The sequence below is a fragment of the Boleophthalmus pectinirostris genome, unplaced genomic scaffold, assembly GCF_026225935.1.
Source record: "Boleophthalmus pectinirostris isolate CB_2022bp ecotype Guang Dong unplaced genomic scaffold, ASM2622593v1 HiC_scaffold_12, whole genome shotgun sequence".
Lineage (NCBI taxonomy): Eukaryota > Metazoa > Chordata > Actinopteri > Gobiiformes > Gobiidae > Boleophthalmus > Boleophthalmus pectinirostris.
The window spans coordinates 29,144,328-29,163,207 of NW_026571018.1; the positions used below are offsets into that span (position 1 = coordinate 29,144,328).

The 18,880-nt window shown below is 38.0% G+C and overlaps 1 protein-coding gene across 1 annotated transcript; it reads left to right on the forward strand.

Annotated features, from left to right (window-relative positions):
* Positions 1-1,512: 1,512 nt before the first annotated feature.
* On the forward strand, positions 1,513-18,051 carry LOC129407400 (adhesion G-protein coupled receptor G6-like). Its single transcript, XM_055148264.1, has 30 exons — positions 1,513-1,637; positions 1,951-2,239; positions 3,030-3,130; positions 3,383-3,453; positions 3,529-3,586; positions 3,704-3,729; positions 4,608-4,762; positions 5,855-7,132; positions 7,353-7,433; positions 7,799-7,872; positions 7,946-8,013; positions 8,116-8,140; positions 8,405-8,427; positions 8,708-8,853; positions 9,000-9,129; positions 9,628-9,728; positions 9,806-10,010; positions 10,581-10,746; positions 11,386-11,532; positions 11,839-11,967; positions 12,369-12,414; positions 12,482-12,585; positions 13,241-13,362; positions 13,527-13,795; positions 14,679-14,793; positions 15,157-15,235; positions 15,468-15,669; positions 16,796-16,897; positions 17,293-17,463; positions 17,879-18,051. The coding sequence occupies exons 2-30, from the start codon at positions 2,044-2,046 to the stop codon at positions 18,007-18,009; spliced, it is 4,521 nt and encodes a 1,506-aa protein (XP_055004239.1). The 5' UTR covers positions 1,513-1,637; positions 1,951-2,043; the 3' UTR covers positions 18,010-18,051.
* The last annotated feature ends 829 nt before the right edge of the window (positions 18,052-18,880 follow it).

The window sequence follows — 18,880 nt, forward strand, 5'->3', positions numbered from 1 at the left end:
ATTGGAAACAATTATTTGTGTACTGTCAAAAGTTATAAGTAACCTATAGATGTGGTATTGAGTTCAGTTTTAAAATAATGTTTTAAAACCATTCTAGTTTTTTCTGTGGTGAACAAACCATAATTTATAGCAGAAGTAAAATGTTTGTGTTTTCAGCTATACATATTGTAATGTTTTAATCACAATTAAAACTTGATTGAATGCACAATCCTACTTATGTTATAAAGTATAAACTACATTTACTTTTTTTCCCACAATTTTTTTCAAACCTTTCATAAAATCAAAGGGATCTAGATGTCTCTATAGTTTCCCCTCTCTTGTCACAACCACCTGTTGTATAGATAAACACAGTATAGAGGATGTATTATATGCATTTAGGGTTAATGATTGACAGTGTACTGTATATCCAGGCCCTCAGCTGAGTCTCTGGGGGAAAGTGGCCGACTTCACTCAGACCTGTGCCGCCTGGACTCTGCAGAACCAAGTGCTGGTCCCTGCTCTAAAAGAGTTCACTGTATGCTTCAGTCTAAAGATCCAGGTATACACCACAGGGTACACAACATGGGGCACACACCACAGACCAATAATACCAAGGGGTATACACCAATAATCAGTTTAGACAGAGCGAGGTAAAGTAGCCTAAACTGTACAGAAGTAAGGAGTATGGCTGTTGCAATAATGAATTTTGAAGTACAATATATTGCTACAGAAAAATATTATGATAAACGCTAATATTCAAACTACTTTATGCCACTGACATGATAAAAATAAAGCAAAAATAATCCCAATCAACCATTTTTCATTAGACAATATCCTTATATTATCATATATCATTAAGACCTGCGTTGCAACAAATAAGTAGCATAATTAACCAGCAATTACCTAGAGAAGTTACTTTTTCAGGATTATCGCATTATAACAAACATCTCCCAAATACTGCAAAAAATATACTTACAATATTGGGCCCGAAATATATTATTCTACCTGTCATTTAGTATAATATTTCTATTCAAAGTAAAAATCCATCAATCTCACAGACAAAAACATCATAATAGAAAAAAACTATGTAACAGTATTTGGGTATTACTACTTCCAAATAAAAGACAATATATAACTGAAACTAAGATAAGGTGGACCGAACATCAAAAATATATTTTCTTCTGAAAAAAATAAAAATAAAGATATCTGGGCAGTTTTTAAGTGCAACTCTTCTGTCAGTTTCCCCCACTGCAGGTGTGGTAGGAGAAATAGCTGAAGTGTTTTTAGTTTAGACTCAGTATTGGTTGCGCTTACTACACTTTCAAACAACCAAAAATAACTACCTATTTTTCTTGCTTTCCATGTTTCTACTTAGAGCTCAAATTCGCCATTATGGACAGCCTTCATGTACCGCCACCCAGTCCATCCGTATGCAGAGCTGGGGTTTGGGGGCAAAAGCAAACATCTGGTCATCTGGATTTTTGGATTGGAGTTCAGAACAATAACAAGCTCCCCTGTGAAACCTGAAGTGTGGTACAACCTGTGCATCACCTGGTCCAAAAAGACCGCTCTGGTTCTGTACCTAGACGGGAAACCACTGGAGATTGAAACAAGTGAGCTCAATGGCAAAGATCTATACTCAACCGATTTCAAACCCGGTATGTACAGAAAGAATAGTTATGTCAAGACATATCATATCAGATGGTTCATTGACATTGGCAATGATTGATATGATTGGTAGTGTAATGTTTAATTTATTTACTACACTGCACGATACTTATTTAAAAAATAATTATTAGCAAAAGGTTTTTAATCATTTTAACAAGTGTTTCGTGTTACCATTAAATGGTAAACCAATGCAATCAGTATCATGTTCACACATTCTGCCAATAAAAAACAAAACAAAAACAAAAACGCTACACTTTTATTTTGGAATCATGCCATTAGTTTAAGTTGTGTTTTTGCTCTCAGGAGACACTGATGGAGACCCCTTGCAAGGCTCATCATCCCCGTCCTGTTGCCAGCTGGCCCCTAACGGCTCTCTGACACTTGGGGCATCTCATAATGTGGGTGAGAGGAAGTATTCAGGTTCTGCCTGTGGGACGTCTGACAGGAAAAGTGTCCCTGTTCAGAATGTGGAGTAGGGAGCTCAGCAAAGACGAATTATTAAAATGCATTGAGGGCAGTGTGGTCAAGTGGGACGAGAGCCAATGGGACACTGCGACGTGCTCCGCTGTACAGGACACCAGCCTGGAGTGTCGTAAGTTCTTAATACTTGTTAAAGTGTCCTGTCTATTTAAATAGTATTCTATTTGAAGGGTTTTGGAGGTATTGAAGAATTTGAAACCTGAGACTCAAGATCTCTGGCATAAGTATAGCATAAAACCTTTCCATCTCCATGGAGACAAGTGGGAAAGGCCAGGCCAAGTATTTTCTTTAACAATAAAAAAGCCTGTAATTGAATGGATGCAAGATAAATATACCATGCTATGAGACATGCCCCCAGGAAGGTTACAGAGTCCCCCTTCATTTATCTACAGAAAACATGGATGAAATTATTTTAAAGCCTCCACCTATCAATATTAGAGCTTGATTTACTTAAAAGGTTGGGGATATAAACTGATTAAAATATATATACATACAAATAAAAAACAAAGACATCAACCAAAGCCTCGATCAAAGTGATAAGGGTAAAGAACAGACTCATAGTCCATCTCCACCGCTGACGCATGGTGCACAAGTTTGTCAGCTTCAGTTTGACAGGTTTTGAAAACAGCGTGGGAACAGTGCTATAAAAAGCAGTAAACACTGATGAAGCATTTTACAGCCCTCTCTCCACCGGCTTTATATCTCCAAATCTCAAATTCAATATTGACTTCCACCTCAGAAAAAACAATTCAGTAACAATTAACTTATGAATCGGAGGCAATTCACGATCATAAGTTGACAACTGGAGCGCTAAACAGCTCAATAGACTAATACATTTAGTCATTCACTTCAATTACTTTTGCTGAAACTGTTTTCTTGTGTGTTTAATGTATTTCTTACAGACTGGTCCAGTTATGAAGTGAAGATGAAGTTTTCAATTTTCCGTTCTGATGATAAGAACAACACAGAGTTGTACATAGCCAGAGAGATCGCCCACCGCTGGGTAATTACAAGTTCTACTGATTATCCGATGAGCTTGCCACAGTAGGATGCATTTATTGCTATATGTAGAACATTCCAGGAAGCATCTTCATGGAGGCAAAAGGGTGGTGGACCCCCCAACAGTTTACAGTATAGACATACAGTCCAGCTGAGATTTAGAGTTTCCAATGCACATTTTTCTTGTTTTGTACAGTACTGGACCATGTAATTAAAAATCACTTCTTCTACTTAGTATGTGCGTGTGTTATTGCAGTTGGAGGAAGTGCTGCCGACATCAGTCTTTTTACCTCTAGTCTCTGTGTTCAGGGACACTTCAACATCCAGGTACTAACATAATTAACTATGTAAAATCTTTTAACAACATTATATAAATAGATATTTTATTTGTTTTTTTTCCAGATCTGATACTGAAGGCATTGCAGATTTGCTACCCGAATACGACCCTTTGATTTTCACGGTACAACTGTCCATTCCAATACAGCCTTTAGCTCCATAAAAATATGCATAATAAAATGGATGCATCTCCAAATGTTACTAAATATGCAACTTTGTGTTTTAATTTTTATTCTTACAGGATCGATGGGCTCCATCTTCAGACAGGTAACTGATTTTAGCATCACTATCAGTATATTCATATGTAAACTATATTTTTATCATTATAATTTCAAATAGCAGTAATGGCAAACAAAAATTTAAATTCTGTCAACTGGACAAAACATTTAGAGTGAGGATGTTTTGCTGACCATTTCTGGTCAGATTGCTCTCAGAGACTGGCTTATATCTGCCTGAAGGGAGGAGCTGACTACACTGAAACTACACTGAAACTAACACACATACTTGTTTACAGTTTCTGTTTGTTAGCAAGGTCTATTGAACTGCACTAAGTGTGAAATGAACAGATTGTGTTTCCTAACAAAAATAGCCTCTTTAACTCCAATCTCAAACAATTTATTTTCTTCGTCTATAATCAGTACCTCACAATCTTCAAAGGTGTAGTTAGTCGCTTTGAGATGGAGATGTGTGGCAGATTGGGGTCCTGAGCTGCTCTTGCCAAGATGTTGGTACATTCTCTTATGGAGTGTCTGTTTAGTTTCTCCAATATAATCAAATATAACACTCACTCATGACTATACTGGCATATATAAATGACACAGCTAACCCGAGAAGGCTTGTTCTTCTTTCAGTTTTCCCACTGTGCTCCTACCACTTGAGGCCTGAGTTATAATGTTTGAATAACTCAGAGTTTGTACTACAGTGGATGGTGTAAATTGAAAAACAGGTATGGGTCGGTGTGTGTTTATCCGGTTGACAGAATTTATATTTTTGTTTGCTGTGGATCATATGTGTGGATTACACAAAACAAATAGCAGTAATCCTAAATATGGAAATATTGAATGAAGCTGTAGTTGTGATTTTGACTCAAAAATATAATAAAGCTTAGTATATTAGTATATATTGCAAAAGCTGTTTCCCTTCAGGTTTCGTTCCCTGGTGCACCTGAACACTGTTCCTAAATTGGACGTGGGACTGTTTCAGTCTGAGGTGCAAAAACTCCTCACACCAATGTTCAGCGACAGAGACAGTGATCTGTGGCTGCTGGCAGATAAAACCAGCATCCATGTCACTGCTATCGGTGAGAGACTTTTACAGAGCTGGAAATCACAGCACACACATTCATAATGTGAGACATAACTTAAAATCTGATGCGCTGATATTTGATTGCATGTGGTAACAATACTTCACTATTACTATGTAAAAATCTACATTTCTAACATTGTATTTCCACAATAAGCTACAAAAAAAAAAAAAAAAAAACTGACAAATGTAGTGAAATATATAGAATAGAATAGAATAGAATAGAAAACCTTTATTGTCATTATACAATAGTGTAATGAAATTCAGAGCTGCTCCGTTAAAGTGCAAGAATCAACAATTAACAAATAAAACAAATCAACAGTTCCCATTCAGTATGGTGACAGCTTTGGGGAAGAAGCTGTCCCTTAGTCTACTGGTCCTAGCTAGTATTGACCTGAGGCGCCTGCCAGAAGACAACAGTTTGAACAGGTGGAATCCAGGGTGTGTATTGTCTTCCTGTTCCTCCAAAAGTCCAGGATGAGTTCCTCAGTCTTGGTGATGTTCAGTGCCAAGTTAATATATAGATACTGTATAATATATAATACATATTTAATATATAGTCATGCAATCTACAATACTGATACAGTATCACCTGATCATATCTCTATGTATCTGACCCAAATTGCTCAGGACTATAAGACTTGCACAGAAGTTCATAAAAGAACAATTTACGTTTTTACAATGTATGCAGAAAAAAGTACTAGGAAACGATGTATTAAATAAGGACAGATTAAGCATATAAAATCATGAGTTTAATCTCATGATTGAATAGATACCTAAATGTTAAAGATTTTCAGCTTCAGCAACTCACTCATTCCTGCCCCATATAAATCCTTATAATCTAAATAAACAGTAGATTAATACACATTTTGATAGACTAAAAAGACATGACTAAAGGCCAACAATTCTACTTTTTTTTTTACTGGGGTCATAACTGACATAAATTATAAAATTATATTATATGTATTTCACAGGGCCTTGATTTTTATGACTTACACTTGCTTCTCTACATTTAAATTTTCACTCTTCAAATACTGATATCATACATTGCCTTTGATAATACTGTATAACATTTCCTTCTGTTTGTCAGACTTTACAGCTGTCACCACGACTACCTCTGACCCCACTACAATTCGGACCCCCACAGAGACCAGTCCATCCACAACCTCTCCCATCACTCCTTTCACCTCCATCGCTTCTACCCCTGAATCTTCTGACCCTACACTTGCCACTTTGCCTGTCTCGACACCCGCCAGTTCACCTGTCCCAATACCTTCCAGTTCATCTGTCCCTACTCCTGCAACTGCACCTGTTGCAACGCCTGCCACTTCACCTGCCCCGACACATGCCACTTCACCTGACCAGACACCTTCCAGTTCACCTGTTCCTACCCCTGCAACTTCACCTGTTGCAACACCTGCCAATTCACCTGTCCCTACCCCTACCAGTTCACCTGTGCCGACACCTGCCAGTTCACCTGCCACACCTGCCAGTTCACCTGTGCCGACACCTGCCAGTTCACCTGTGCCACCTGCCAATTCACCTGTGCCGACACCTGCCAAGTTCACCTGTCCCTACCCTACCAGTTCACCTGTGCCGACACCTGCCAGTTCACACCTGTGCCGACACCTGCCAGTTCACCTGTGCCGACACCTGCCAGTTCACCTGTGCCGCCGACACCTGCCAGTTCACCTGTGCCGACACCTGCCAGTTCACCTGGGCCGACACCTGCCAGTTCACCTGTACCGACACCTGCCAGTTCACCTGTGCCGACACCTGCCAGTTCACCTGTGCCGACACCTGCCAGTTCACCTTGCCGACACCTGCCAGTCACCCTGCCGACACCTGCCAGTTCACCGGGCCGACACCTGCCAGTTCACCCGGGCCGACACCTGCCAGTTCACCTGTACCGACACCTGCCAGTTCACCTGCCGACACCTGCCAGTTCACCTGTACCGACACCTGCCAGTTCACCTGGGCCGACACCTGCCAGTTCACCTGGGCCGACACCTGCCAGTTCACCTGTACCGACACCTGCCAGTTCACCTGTACCGACACCTGCCAGTTCACCTGGGCCGACACCTGCCAGTTCACCCGCCGACACCTGCCAGTTCACCTGGGCCGACACCTGCCAGTTCACCTGGGCCGACACCTGCCAGTTCACCTGTGCCGACACCTGCCAGTTCACCTGGCCCGACACCTGCCAGTTCACCTGTACCGACACCTGCCAGTTCACCTGGACCGACACCTGCCAGTTCACCTGGGCCGACACCTGCCTCTTCATCTGTCCCAACTCGTACCACTACAACTGGGGAAGTGACGTCAACTTTTATCACGACTCTCACAACAAGTCTGACAAATGCAACAGGTCAGTTGATCAGTAAAGTAGGAATGTAGCAGCAATTTCTGATTTATTCTATGGCTGAGTTCAAGCGGCATCAGAATGTGCTGTATTGGTTACAGCAATATGCTGTATCAATACAATATATTCCTTCTTTTGAATACTGAAAAGTGCTTATTTCTATCAAAATACTATTAATTTGATAATGATTCTGCAACAATGCTAAAGCTAGTTTCTTTCTTCATAGATGCCCTCTCAACAGCAGTCAGTTCTACAGAGGTGAAATCAACTTTAAGTACAAACGTAGCAACAACACCCAGTGTCTCCAGTGAGTCTCAACAACCATATAATTATCTATTATCAATGACAATGACGACAGACAAGCTCCAACTTGTGTCTCCTACCCTCAGCAATAAATGCTGAAAATGTGATTTATCAGAAAAACATCGCAGTGGGGTGGACAATACTGACAAAAAAATAATCTTTTTTTTTTTTTTGTTTTGTTTTGCTGCCATTAAAAAAAATTTGATAACATGTAAATGTGTATATAAATATAGAAATACATAATTCAAAATGTATTTTTATATTTCAAAATAACAATTTAAAAGCAAACTTGCAATGCACATGATTAATTGCCCACCTCCACCTCTTAGCCAACATCTTTATAAATATGTTTTATATTCTTTGTTACAGTGCTGTATTTTGAGGTCCAGGTCAACGTGTCCATAACAGGAGCCAGTGACCCAGAACTGACCATCGCATATTGGGTATGCATCACGAAAAGTTATTTTCTAGATTTATAGAAGCACAAACATTTTTAAACTGTCCAGTATTCCACAGCTCAACTCCAGTTTGCCAGATGACACAATGTCAGTCCTGGACCTACAACTGCTCTCCAAAACTACAAAGTAAAAATGAATATTGGTTACTATACTACTATCAGTACTTTTAAAATCTACCACAATATAGGACATGGATTTTAAAATTGTATACTGACATTTATTTTACAGAATTCACCACAGCCTTCATGTTCGAGTGAGTAACTTCTAAAACCAGTCTGATAACCTCCTTAATACACTTATTAAATACATATGCAAAACTAAATATGTACAGCTAAACTAAATATTTTAAAACAAGTTGTCTGCACTACAATAACTTTTGCTTACAAACTGCTAGTGATAAAAGTTTTGTAATTTTCTTATAATCAAATCCACAAGTGACATGCAATTTATCTTTGACACATTCTTTTTATTTGTATATTTGTTTAGTCTTGTGTCTATTATATTTTTTCTTCTACAGGCACTTGTGGACAGCATTTGGAGGTATGACAACTACACCTGACTTACATTGCTGGATCCAATTTAACATTTCAAACAAAAACTACTACTACATATTAAAAAATAAATACAATTTTAAATAAATATATAAATACAATTTTCTTAAGATTTTGAGATCTGCACAGTAGCAGTGACTTCTTAGCGAGACAAAAAGAACTCAGGTAGAGTTCATTTAATTGTTAATAATTAATATGCTATGGACAGTATTACATTAGGCTATTAATGTACAATAACAATAATCTGTGTACTGTGTCTGTGTGTGCAGAAAGAGCTGTGTTTTCCAGGTGGAGGTGTCCATGTCAGACTTGGAGCCTTTGCAAATCGAAGAACTGATCGAGAGTCTCTTAGAAAAACCTTTTAACAATGACTCAGTCTCCATCGCAGTAGTGGGCATCATCATCTACCGCATCTGTGAGTCCGGGTTATGGTCATACTGCCCACTTCATACACATCTACAAAGAAATGGGGTTTTCAAATATAGCAAAATATAGCGAGAAAAGAAAAAATTTAAAGCAATTGCTTTCATAATTGCCTTTTTTTTTTTTTTCCTCCCATAGTTGATTTTAAGTGCAATGCTGAAATTCGTCAGACCAGAGAAGGACAGTTTCATTGGCCTGACACTCCAGGAGGGAGGAATAAATCACTACCATGCCCCAAAAACCCTCTTAAATCTGCCACACGCCACTGGTAATTAAAAAAAATAAATATTATTTAAATCTTGGTTATAGATTTATGTCTGTTGTAACTTCAAGAAAAGAGAACATTGCACCTGTGTATCTTCGGTCAACAAAGTTCAGCACATCAACAAACCAAAGGCTGTCTAGACATTGATTTCTTCCAGGTTTTATTTACAAAGCTGGTGAGATGCGTTCAGGGCCCTCATAATGTGTCGATTCACAACAATAAAATATTATGGATGGACAGTTTTATGACAGGCTGTAAAAGGATTAATTTGGTTCACATCTAATCCCAGGGCAAACAAGTAAATATCTCAGTGGATTTGGTATTGACTTTACTACATAATGTTATTTGATCTATTTTATGACAAATTGGACATGACAAACAAAGGCAATTCAGTGAGCTTAGCTAAAATATAATTATGATATAAGAGGACTTGTGGTTTTGAATAAATTATGCTAAAATGATTTAATTTTTTTTTAACTGAGTAATGAACATTTTCCACAGTAAGATTTGTTTGCACGCTTATTGGCTGGATGCAGACTTAAGCAGCTGCCCTCTAGTGGTAGAAGGCATCCCTGATTTGGACAACATCATAGTTACTGCAGGTTTGTGTCACGTTAACAGCACAAGTTTTCGTTGATTAAAAAAAAACCTTATTTTGTTTAGTTTGTTTTGTTTTCAGAAAATGCAGCGGATGTATTGGACATGATTCAGGATTTTCTGATGAACCAGTCCAGTCTGAACTGTGACGATTTGGCCACAATCCTGAACAAAGTGGTGGACGTTATAATTGTGAGTGTGGTTACTCCTCCTCTGGGACAGGCTCTGCTCGACGTGATCTCTAATGTGCTGGAGAGTAAAAGCAACCTACAACCCTTCATCAACACGTAAGAGCCAGATTAGACCTTGAAGTATTTAAAAAAAATCCAGCTAAAAGTGTTTCATTAGATAGGCTTCTCTTATTTAATTATTAGTGTGGTCTACAGGTTATAATTGTCAACAGGTATAGTTATCCTTACATACAACACCAATATAACACAATATATGCAAACATTCATTCCCAGTTTTTCTTCAGTACATCAGAGTTGTCTTTTTAAATAGACAAATAAGTGAAAATGGAATAAAAAGAGCAATTTAAGCAAAAAAAAAAAAAAAAAAAAAGAGAAAAGTTATAGTCAAATTCACAAACTAACTTGGTATTAATATTAATATCGGTATAGATACCGGTCACAACTGCATGATAAATATTGTCTCAAAAAAATTCATATTGGACCATCCCTAATCTTAATTGTTCAACATTTTACCTGCATATTTCCTTACTTTTATTGGAATCCACAGAAATAAATCATAATCGACTGCAATTTCAAAGTGGAATGGAGTATACAACAAATTTTGTATCTACATACTTGACAAATCATAGTGTGATTAAGAACTCTCCTTTATTTTTAATATTGCAGTATCCTGAACATCACCGAGTCTCTGGGTGACAAAATAACTGGATATAATGACTCCACCATCTTGGCATCTCCGTATGTTGGCATGTCTGTGGTGGATGTGGACCCAGATCACTTCAAGGCTATGAGCTTTGGGGTTTTATCAGGCCGAGTGGGACTAACACCTGAGGTCAGTGAGTCTATGAACAATTATATTATTATTTATGTCACAACAATAAAAGTATACACTATCAGTCAAAAGTATAGACACACTTTTTCAATTATGGCTCTTCTTTATTTCCATAATGATTTGCGTTGTAGATCACAGCTTTGCACTTTTGGCATGTTTTGTCCCTGACAAGGCACAAGTGTTGAAGCGAAAATTATTTCAGAGGAAGCTTACTGAGAGAAGGCCAAGGGTTTGCAGAGCTGTCCACAAAGCAAAGGGTGGCTACTTTGAGAATTTGAATATAAAATATATATTTTAATAATATATGTTTTAATTAAGTTAACTTTTTTCTTTTCTACATAATTCCATATATCTTAGATCGTAATGTTTGATGTGTTCCGTATGTATAAATTTTTTTAAGAACATCACATTTTAAAAGAAGGTGTGTGCAAATCTTTGACTGGTAGGGTATATGCAGAAAACAATACTGTCCAAAATCTTTAGGGAAATATACCATTAATTGTATTTTTATATTTATAAAAAACAAAACAAAATAAAAAGTCCATAATTGTGCCATATTTTATTATGCATGGTTAATTAGTAATCAAAGCTGTCAATGTTTTTTATACATTTATTTGATCATTGATTTGTTTTGTATAGATTTTCATAAACAGACATCCTCAAAATGGGACAGTGGCTTTCATCTCGCTGCCCTCCATCCTGCAGCAGAGCTTCCCTCAAGGCATCGAAAATCACACATCACCAAGAGTTCAGTTTCAATTCTTTGGTGTCCCGCGGCTTTTCATGGTACAACTCATGTTCAACTCTCATACAGCAACGTCTGAGCAGCTACAGTAGTACTGATTTATTTGAACATATTAAAACTCTTGATCAATAAAGACATTTAGAGACAATTAAAGTACTATAAAAAAGATGTATTTAAAATATAAACACCATTTGCATATATACACTTGTCAGTAAGTGTCAGTTGCAATCTCAGCATAAATATCCATAAAATGTTCAAAACACACTGATTTTTTATTATAAAACTGGATTTTGCTGTTAATGGTTGCCTCAAAATTATGTAGAATATTTTCTAACTTAACTTTCCAGAACAAAACTCCAAACGACCTGATCCTGAACACGTTTGTGGTGTCAGCGAGTGTGACCAACGCCAGCTCCCGGATCACAGACCTGCAGGAGGATGTCCTAATTACACTGTCCCATCTCAAACCCAACCATGTATGATTCACTACCACTACTACTGCAACCACTACTACTATCACTACCACTACTACTATATAGTACCTATAGTAGGCTTGTCACGATAACACATTTTGAAGTGTGATATATTGATTCTGAAAATATCATGATAAACAATAATATTGAAATTAATTCATACCACTTTAACAGTAACTTTAAAGAAGGATAATCACAGTAAACCTGTCTTTAACATAATGTGGTTCCAGTTATGCAAGTTTATTATTGGACCATCTACAATTCAAATCTCATCATATAAACCTAATACTACATAAAATGAAGAAAAATGTTCGCACTAGAGTGAGTGATAAGTCGGATATAGTAATTACTGTAGCATGCAGCTGTTTTTCTTGTATACTTAACTAAAACATATTTCCCCATAGGATAACAAGGATGTCCAATGCGTTTACTGGAACTTTAACCTAAATGGTAAGCTCTACCCACAGCTGACCATTTCATTTGGATAACATTTTTTGATTTGTGTTATTGCCCTCAGATGGACAGGGAGGCTGGGACCCTTCTGGCTGCCGTAAATTCATAAGCTCTTCTCACTACACCACCTGTCTGTGTGACCACCTCACTCACTTTGGAGTACTTCTGGTATAAACAGTTCATTTTACAATAATTCTTTATTATAAAGAATTAACTGAACTATTCTGCACAGAAGTCTATTTACCACTAGAGGGCATCAAAGCACAAAAATAGTCAATGCATACAGCAGCTCCCTACACAAGACATGAAATGTAACAGCAAATTACGAAGGACATTTATCATCCTGGAGCCTTATTGAAATCAAACATCATTTTAAGTTTCTGTGTTACATTACAGTTGGTGTTAGTCATTTAGACCTGGTCTACACCCAGTTTAGTCATGATTTATTGTGGATAAATTTTATGAAGTGGTACTTTACGTAGAAAGTCTGAGAATCATTGGATTGGGTTGGATTTTGATGGATTTAGGAGAATTCAGTCACTGTATGATTTTCATTTTAACATTTGAGTGTATTTTATTTTTTTTAAAGACTGCAGGATTTTGTGGGGAAAAAAAATTACCATTAGATTTGCAAATCAGGAGAAAGTACCACATTAATTTCCATTTGTAGATACTGTTCCATGTATAAGGTACATTCTGTGGTTCTATTACTAAAAATAATAACACCCTCTATAATTTTAGAATTGGGCCAATTTTGATTTCAATTTCGATTTTGAATCAATTGTAAGGTGTTGTGCTACTATCATCATGTGTCTACGTGCAGGACGTGTCTCGAAAACCTGTGGACCCAAAGGACGAGTACAAATTGACCATCATCTCCTATTTGGGCTGTGGAGTCTCCTCTCTGTTTCTGGGAATCACTGTGCTCACCTACACTGCCTTTGAGTCAGTTTGTCCTTTGGCTAATCCGTTCAATTCAGTTAATCCAATTGTAATTTATTTTCATTTTAAATTCCAAAATGCCAAGGTTCAGTTGTGTCAATATTGCTGTTTTCAAACTAGTACAAATTCACTTTACAACTATTATCTATCTTTCCGTCTTGTTTCAGGAAGCTCCGTCGGGACTATCCCTCTCAGATCCTCATAAACCTCTCACTTGCTCTTCTGGGCTTGAACCTGGTCTTTCTGGTCAACACCTGGTTCTCATCATTGGGTGTCTACGGTCTGTGCATCTTTGTGGCATCTGCTCTGCACTACTTCCTGCTGGCCTCCTTCACCTGGATGGGATTAGAGGCTGTTAATATGTACTTTGCATTAGTCAAAGTTTTCAATGTGTATGTGCCCTCCTACATACTCAAGTTCTGTGCACTTGGGTGGGGTAAGTGATGGTTTAATTTTTCTTTACTATAGTTTTGGGTCTGTTCCTTTTGGCTTAAGTTAATAATACAAATGCCAAAGATCACTTCATTTAAATGGGGGCATATCAAGAGTTGTATTTAGACTACCAGAGGCACATTGGGGTTAACTGTGTTTTGAAATGAACTATTCAAAAGGTGTAGGATGTTTGAGGTAGAACATGCAAGATGTAACTTTTCCGCAAGACGGCCTGACTGTTTGGCCCTGTTTGTCTCCACGGAGATTTTATTGCCTTTATTGTCTGGAATATTCCACAGTATATTAAACTTATCTGTCTTCATGGTGACAAGCAGGGGTGCCACAAGGCCAAGTTACAGGTCATATCTGTGGAGAAAGGCCCCTGCTCAGAGTGAGAGTGCATGCTTTTTCCAAAGTTCCTGTGACTGAATGAATACAGATATAATGGATACTGTGGAACATTCCAGGCAAAGCAATAACATCTCTATAATGGGAGAACCATGGTCCCACCAAAAAAGTTAAATAGAGCACCTATAAAACTAAACTTAACTAATCCAAAACCATGCATTTTGTCTTCTTTTGAACATTAAATTCTTGGGTAATTTTTAAAGACAATACAGTATGGCTTGCAGCTAGCAGCAGAAACATGTCAACATGTCAAAGTAAATGCATGTCCTACTTTATTGTCTTTAACAATTAGTTTATAAACTTAACCAAACTATTTTTAGACACCCCAAACAACAATCTTATTAAACCAAAGCATTATTTTCCTGCCAATAAGAAAAGATCTTAAAAAATTATAGTTTATATTGTATTCATTTTTAGAAAGTTGTATTTCAATTTGCACATGAATTTGACAGCAGTCTTTTACGATAATGTCTTTTCAGGGATCCCATTGGTGGTCTGTGTGGTGGTGCTGATCGTTGACAGAGAGGCTTATGGCAGTCACTTGTACACAGTGACTAACCCGAGTGTGCAGCCACTGGACAACGGTGACAACTTGTGAGTTTGAGATGGATTCACAATATTTCCTGTATTCTTGTTTTCTCAAAGAATTTATTGAAAAAAGGTTTGTTTTCGCAATTTTAGATAATAACAGGTTGAAGAACATTCAGTTTATAGTAGATATGGTCTTTATGGCTGGCAAGTGCAAATAATGACTAAAACTGGAAAACACAACCAGGCATGGTCATAAAAATCCTACTGAAACAAACCTTTAGTTGGCTATAGCTTGAGATTCTTTACTCTTTATTTTGTCACCTCATTTTCAGGGTGCTTCATGACCTTATTGCATTTACAGTATGTGAAAATTATAGGCATGCACACATAAAGAGACACTACATGACACTGTTCTTTTTCCACAAGTTGCTGGATTCAGGACAACGTGACGTTTTATGTGTCGGTGGTCGGATATGCTGCACTAGTTTTCCTCTTCAACATTGCAGTAAGTTCTCTTGAAGTTCTCCACTTCTCACAGCATTTTTGGGTATGTTCAAAGTTGCATATACTACGACAAAATAAAGACTTCATTGGGACTTGGTTTAGCCCTGTTTTAGTCCAAGTCTACAAGGGCCCCCTTGATCTACGCTGTCCAACATATTGCCACTACATGCAATACGTATCCAATACATTTACAGTCAGCCAAATAGTAATAATTCCTTGTATATTCTTTTCAGGTGTTCATTGTGGTCCTGATCCAGATCCGGAGGATGCGGTACAACAGTCCGGCTGGAATCCATAGTGGTCTGATGAAGGACCTGAAGGGCGTAGCCAGTCTGACTCTGCTCCTGGGACTCACCTGGACCATTGGCTTCTTCACCTGGGGTCCAGCCCGAGTTGCCATGCTCTTCCTGTTCTCCACACTCAACTCCCTGCAAGGTCCCAAATGCGCCTGAAAGAAACATGCCTCCACTCTGAATTGAGTTACATTATGAATCTGGGATGGCTCTCACCGAAAATGATCAGAAAACATGGAACATCACGATGACTACTTGAATCTGATTAGCCACAGTGGAACAAGCCGAAAAATCTAACTTTTATTACATCTAGTTGAGAGAAAAGCAGGGACATCTTCCCTGTCAAATGCACAAACAAAATAGTCATAGACATCTTCCCTTCACACACAAAATAGTCAGTGCTGATGCTAAAATAATCTGAAGTACGTCTGTGGGCGTCGCCATGTTTGTTTTGGTTAATTTGGGCGCTTCACCTTTGGCTTCCATACAAACCTCAATGCTGCTCTGTGATTGGTCTGCCTGGCCACTTAACTTTAGAGTGGGAGTCCTTCAAGATGGATTCTTGTGAGTTTGTGAACTCACAAATATCATGTGAATGCATCTTGCTGTGTAAGGTTAAGTGCACCTATCTCTTTAAGTACCATGTAACAATGTGCAATAGCAGTAACACAACCCCTCAAAACCTTAAACGCTTCTCTGACATTGAAACTACTATTACTCTTTGTTTATATAAGCAATATTATATCAAATATATCTGACAAAAAGGCAAAAACACAAAAACACCTTTTAAAACCTGAAATCATTCCAAATACTCAATGGTACCTGTACCTCTGGTTGAGAAACATACCTCTATTCTAACTGTGCAATTAGCAGTTACTTAACACCACAATATACAAGACACTTATTGTGATAACATTGACATAACTGCATAAAAGTTGTGATTGTGGATTGTCAGTGATTTATTCAACTTTATATTTTATACAAAGCTTGTTCCTCCAAACCATTTCCTGAACATCTTGCTCCTCGTATAGACAGAGCATACTTCAAATCAAACCGTCTGATGAAACTGTTTCACAACCTCCTTTTTCTGAGCGCCTCTTTGTTGTGCTCTTCTTTATCTGAACTGATGCAACTCCAATCGTGGCCTTCTATAACCCTCAGACAAAGCCTCCACTCAAGTGCAAGTGTACTCTCCCTCTGCATGTCTCTCTGTGTAACACTGAAGGTCTTAATGCAGTGTTTTTTTAATGTATATTTTTTCATTCTAGGGCTTTTTATCTTCGTCTTTCACTGTCTTATGAAGGAAAACGTCAGGAAACAGTGGAGGATACATCTTTGCTTTGGGCGTTTCAGGCTGGAGGACAACTCTGGTAAGACTAAGCTGACTAGTCTTTCTACATGATCTTTTTAATTGAATTTTTGTGCTAAGATGCAATGGTCATTTTTGTCTGAAGAAGAATATTATACAATATGGCAGGTTAGCGTGACAAAAAGACAAAGATTTTTGTTAAAAAAATAAAAATAAAAAATCATAATTGTTGAGCCTTGATGACAACTCAAATTTTTTACCATGATTTACATACTCTTAGTATCTTTATAGTCACTAAATACTTTTGCTCTATAAGAGTTTGGTTAAACCCACCTGTCATGCATTTCGAGCATTATAAATGTTGCCCAGTAGTAGGAGTGGATGGAAAAGTGAGAATGCAAGTTGAGCCCCTAAAATCATCCCTGGTGCACTTTCACTTACCTTCGTCTTCCTTAGAGTGGAGTGCCTCTGTCTCTTACGGTCACATGGCCAAACCAAAGCCCCCGGCACCTCAAGCCCATGTTCCGTCAGTCCGTTCCATCAAGTCCAGCTCCACCGAGAGCACCTCCGCCTCCTCAGACTCCAGCCAACGAGAGTCTGTTTGCAGCAACAAGAGACCACACCTGGGTGAGACAAAAAGACGCACATTAAAAAAAACGCAGCTTAATTTCATTTATTTTTAGAAGAGACAGTACATTTATCAAACAAGCAAAATCACACATTATACCAGTAGTTGGACGGACTTAAATGTTTTTTAGTCCATTTTCCTCACAACACAGCTTTAGGTTTCCAATATGGAAGCACTACTAGTAGTTTAAGTTAGCAACCACCTTTGGCTTCATGTACAATTTCTGACATTAGATTTAGTTGGATATCACAAGTGCAAGCTAGATATCACAAGTGTCATTGCTAACATTAAGTCTGTGATGACAACAATCAATTCAAAATAAATGGGTAGTCTTCATCTTAGAGCAGATATATCTTACAACTCCTCCAGTGTATCACTTCTGTCGCAGTAAATTACCTCTGGTTTTATCTTTAGGCCTGCTGGTGAGCAGTCTGGTCATTCCTCGAGCGCAGTGCACCAGCATCAGTCCAGCTCCAAGGTCCCACGGCTCCCTGAAGCCCACGCCTGGATGGACTAATCACTTACTCACACAAGAAAACACTTAAATATGCACACTCCATCCTGACGAATGTGCTGTACATGGAAAAACAATCTCTGGTCTAATGCAATAAAACTAACTTTCATTTGGATTAGCTAAAGTAAACCATTTATTTTGGCTTCATATAATGTAATCTTGTGTAATTGTATTTGGTGGTTTTTGCCTAATATCGTCAAAGAGCCTGTAATTATGAAGACATGAGTCGTTGCATCAGTTCCAAGGAGGAGTTGGTTGCCAAGCAACTGGTGAGTGGAGCCATGGTGACAATGAACCATGGCACCGCACAGTTTGTGCAAAAAAATAATACATTTTGGAAATTAAGATGATGCAAGCCTCCTGGTGCTTCTCGCCCTTCAATTCTGCAAAAAGCCACTCCAGGTTACACCCAATAAATATTTCACCAGCGGCTACGAAATTACTTTGTGAATTTATGAAACAGCCATTTTAAAAACAGGATAAATTTATCTCCTATTTGGAAACACTTTGCAATAAATTAGATCTGGCATATTACACTGCTATTTCAACAATGGTTGTCTATTTCGTTATACATGAAGTTAATCCTTTTGTATAGGCTGCAAAACGTAGCAAGCAGTTTAAAAATGAAGATATGTGGTCTAGTGGTACAGACCTTGTTTGAATGGGAAGCACAAGGTTTGAATTTGTGTGTTGAAATGGTGGTATTCTTAATATGTAAACTGTATTTCCACTGCAGTTTTGTGCCTTGAAGATATTTCTAGAGCTGAAATGAGGGAGAAGGGAGAGGGGGAATTACACACAGCACACCTGATTACAAAGCCAGGCTGCAGCCATCTGGTACATACTCTGCCAGGTGAGCAATCCTGATGTCCAGCACTTATATTTCACTAATTGAAAAATAA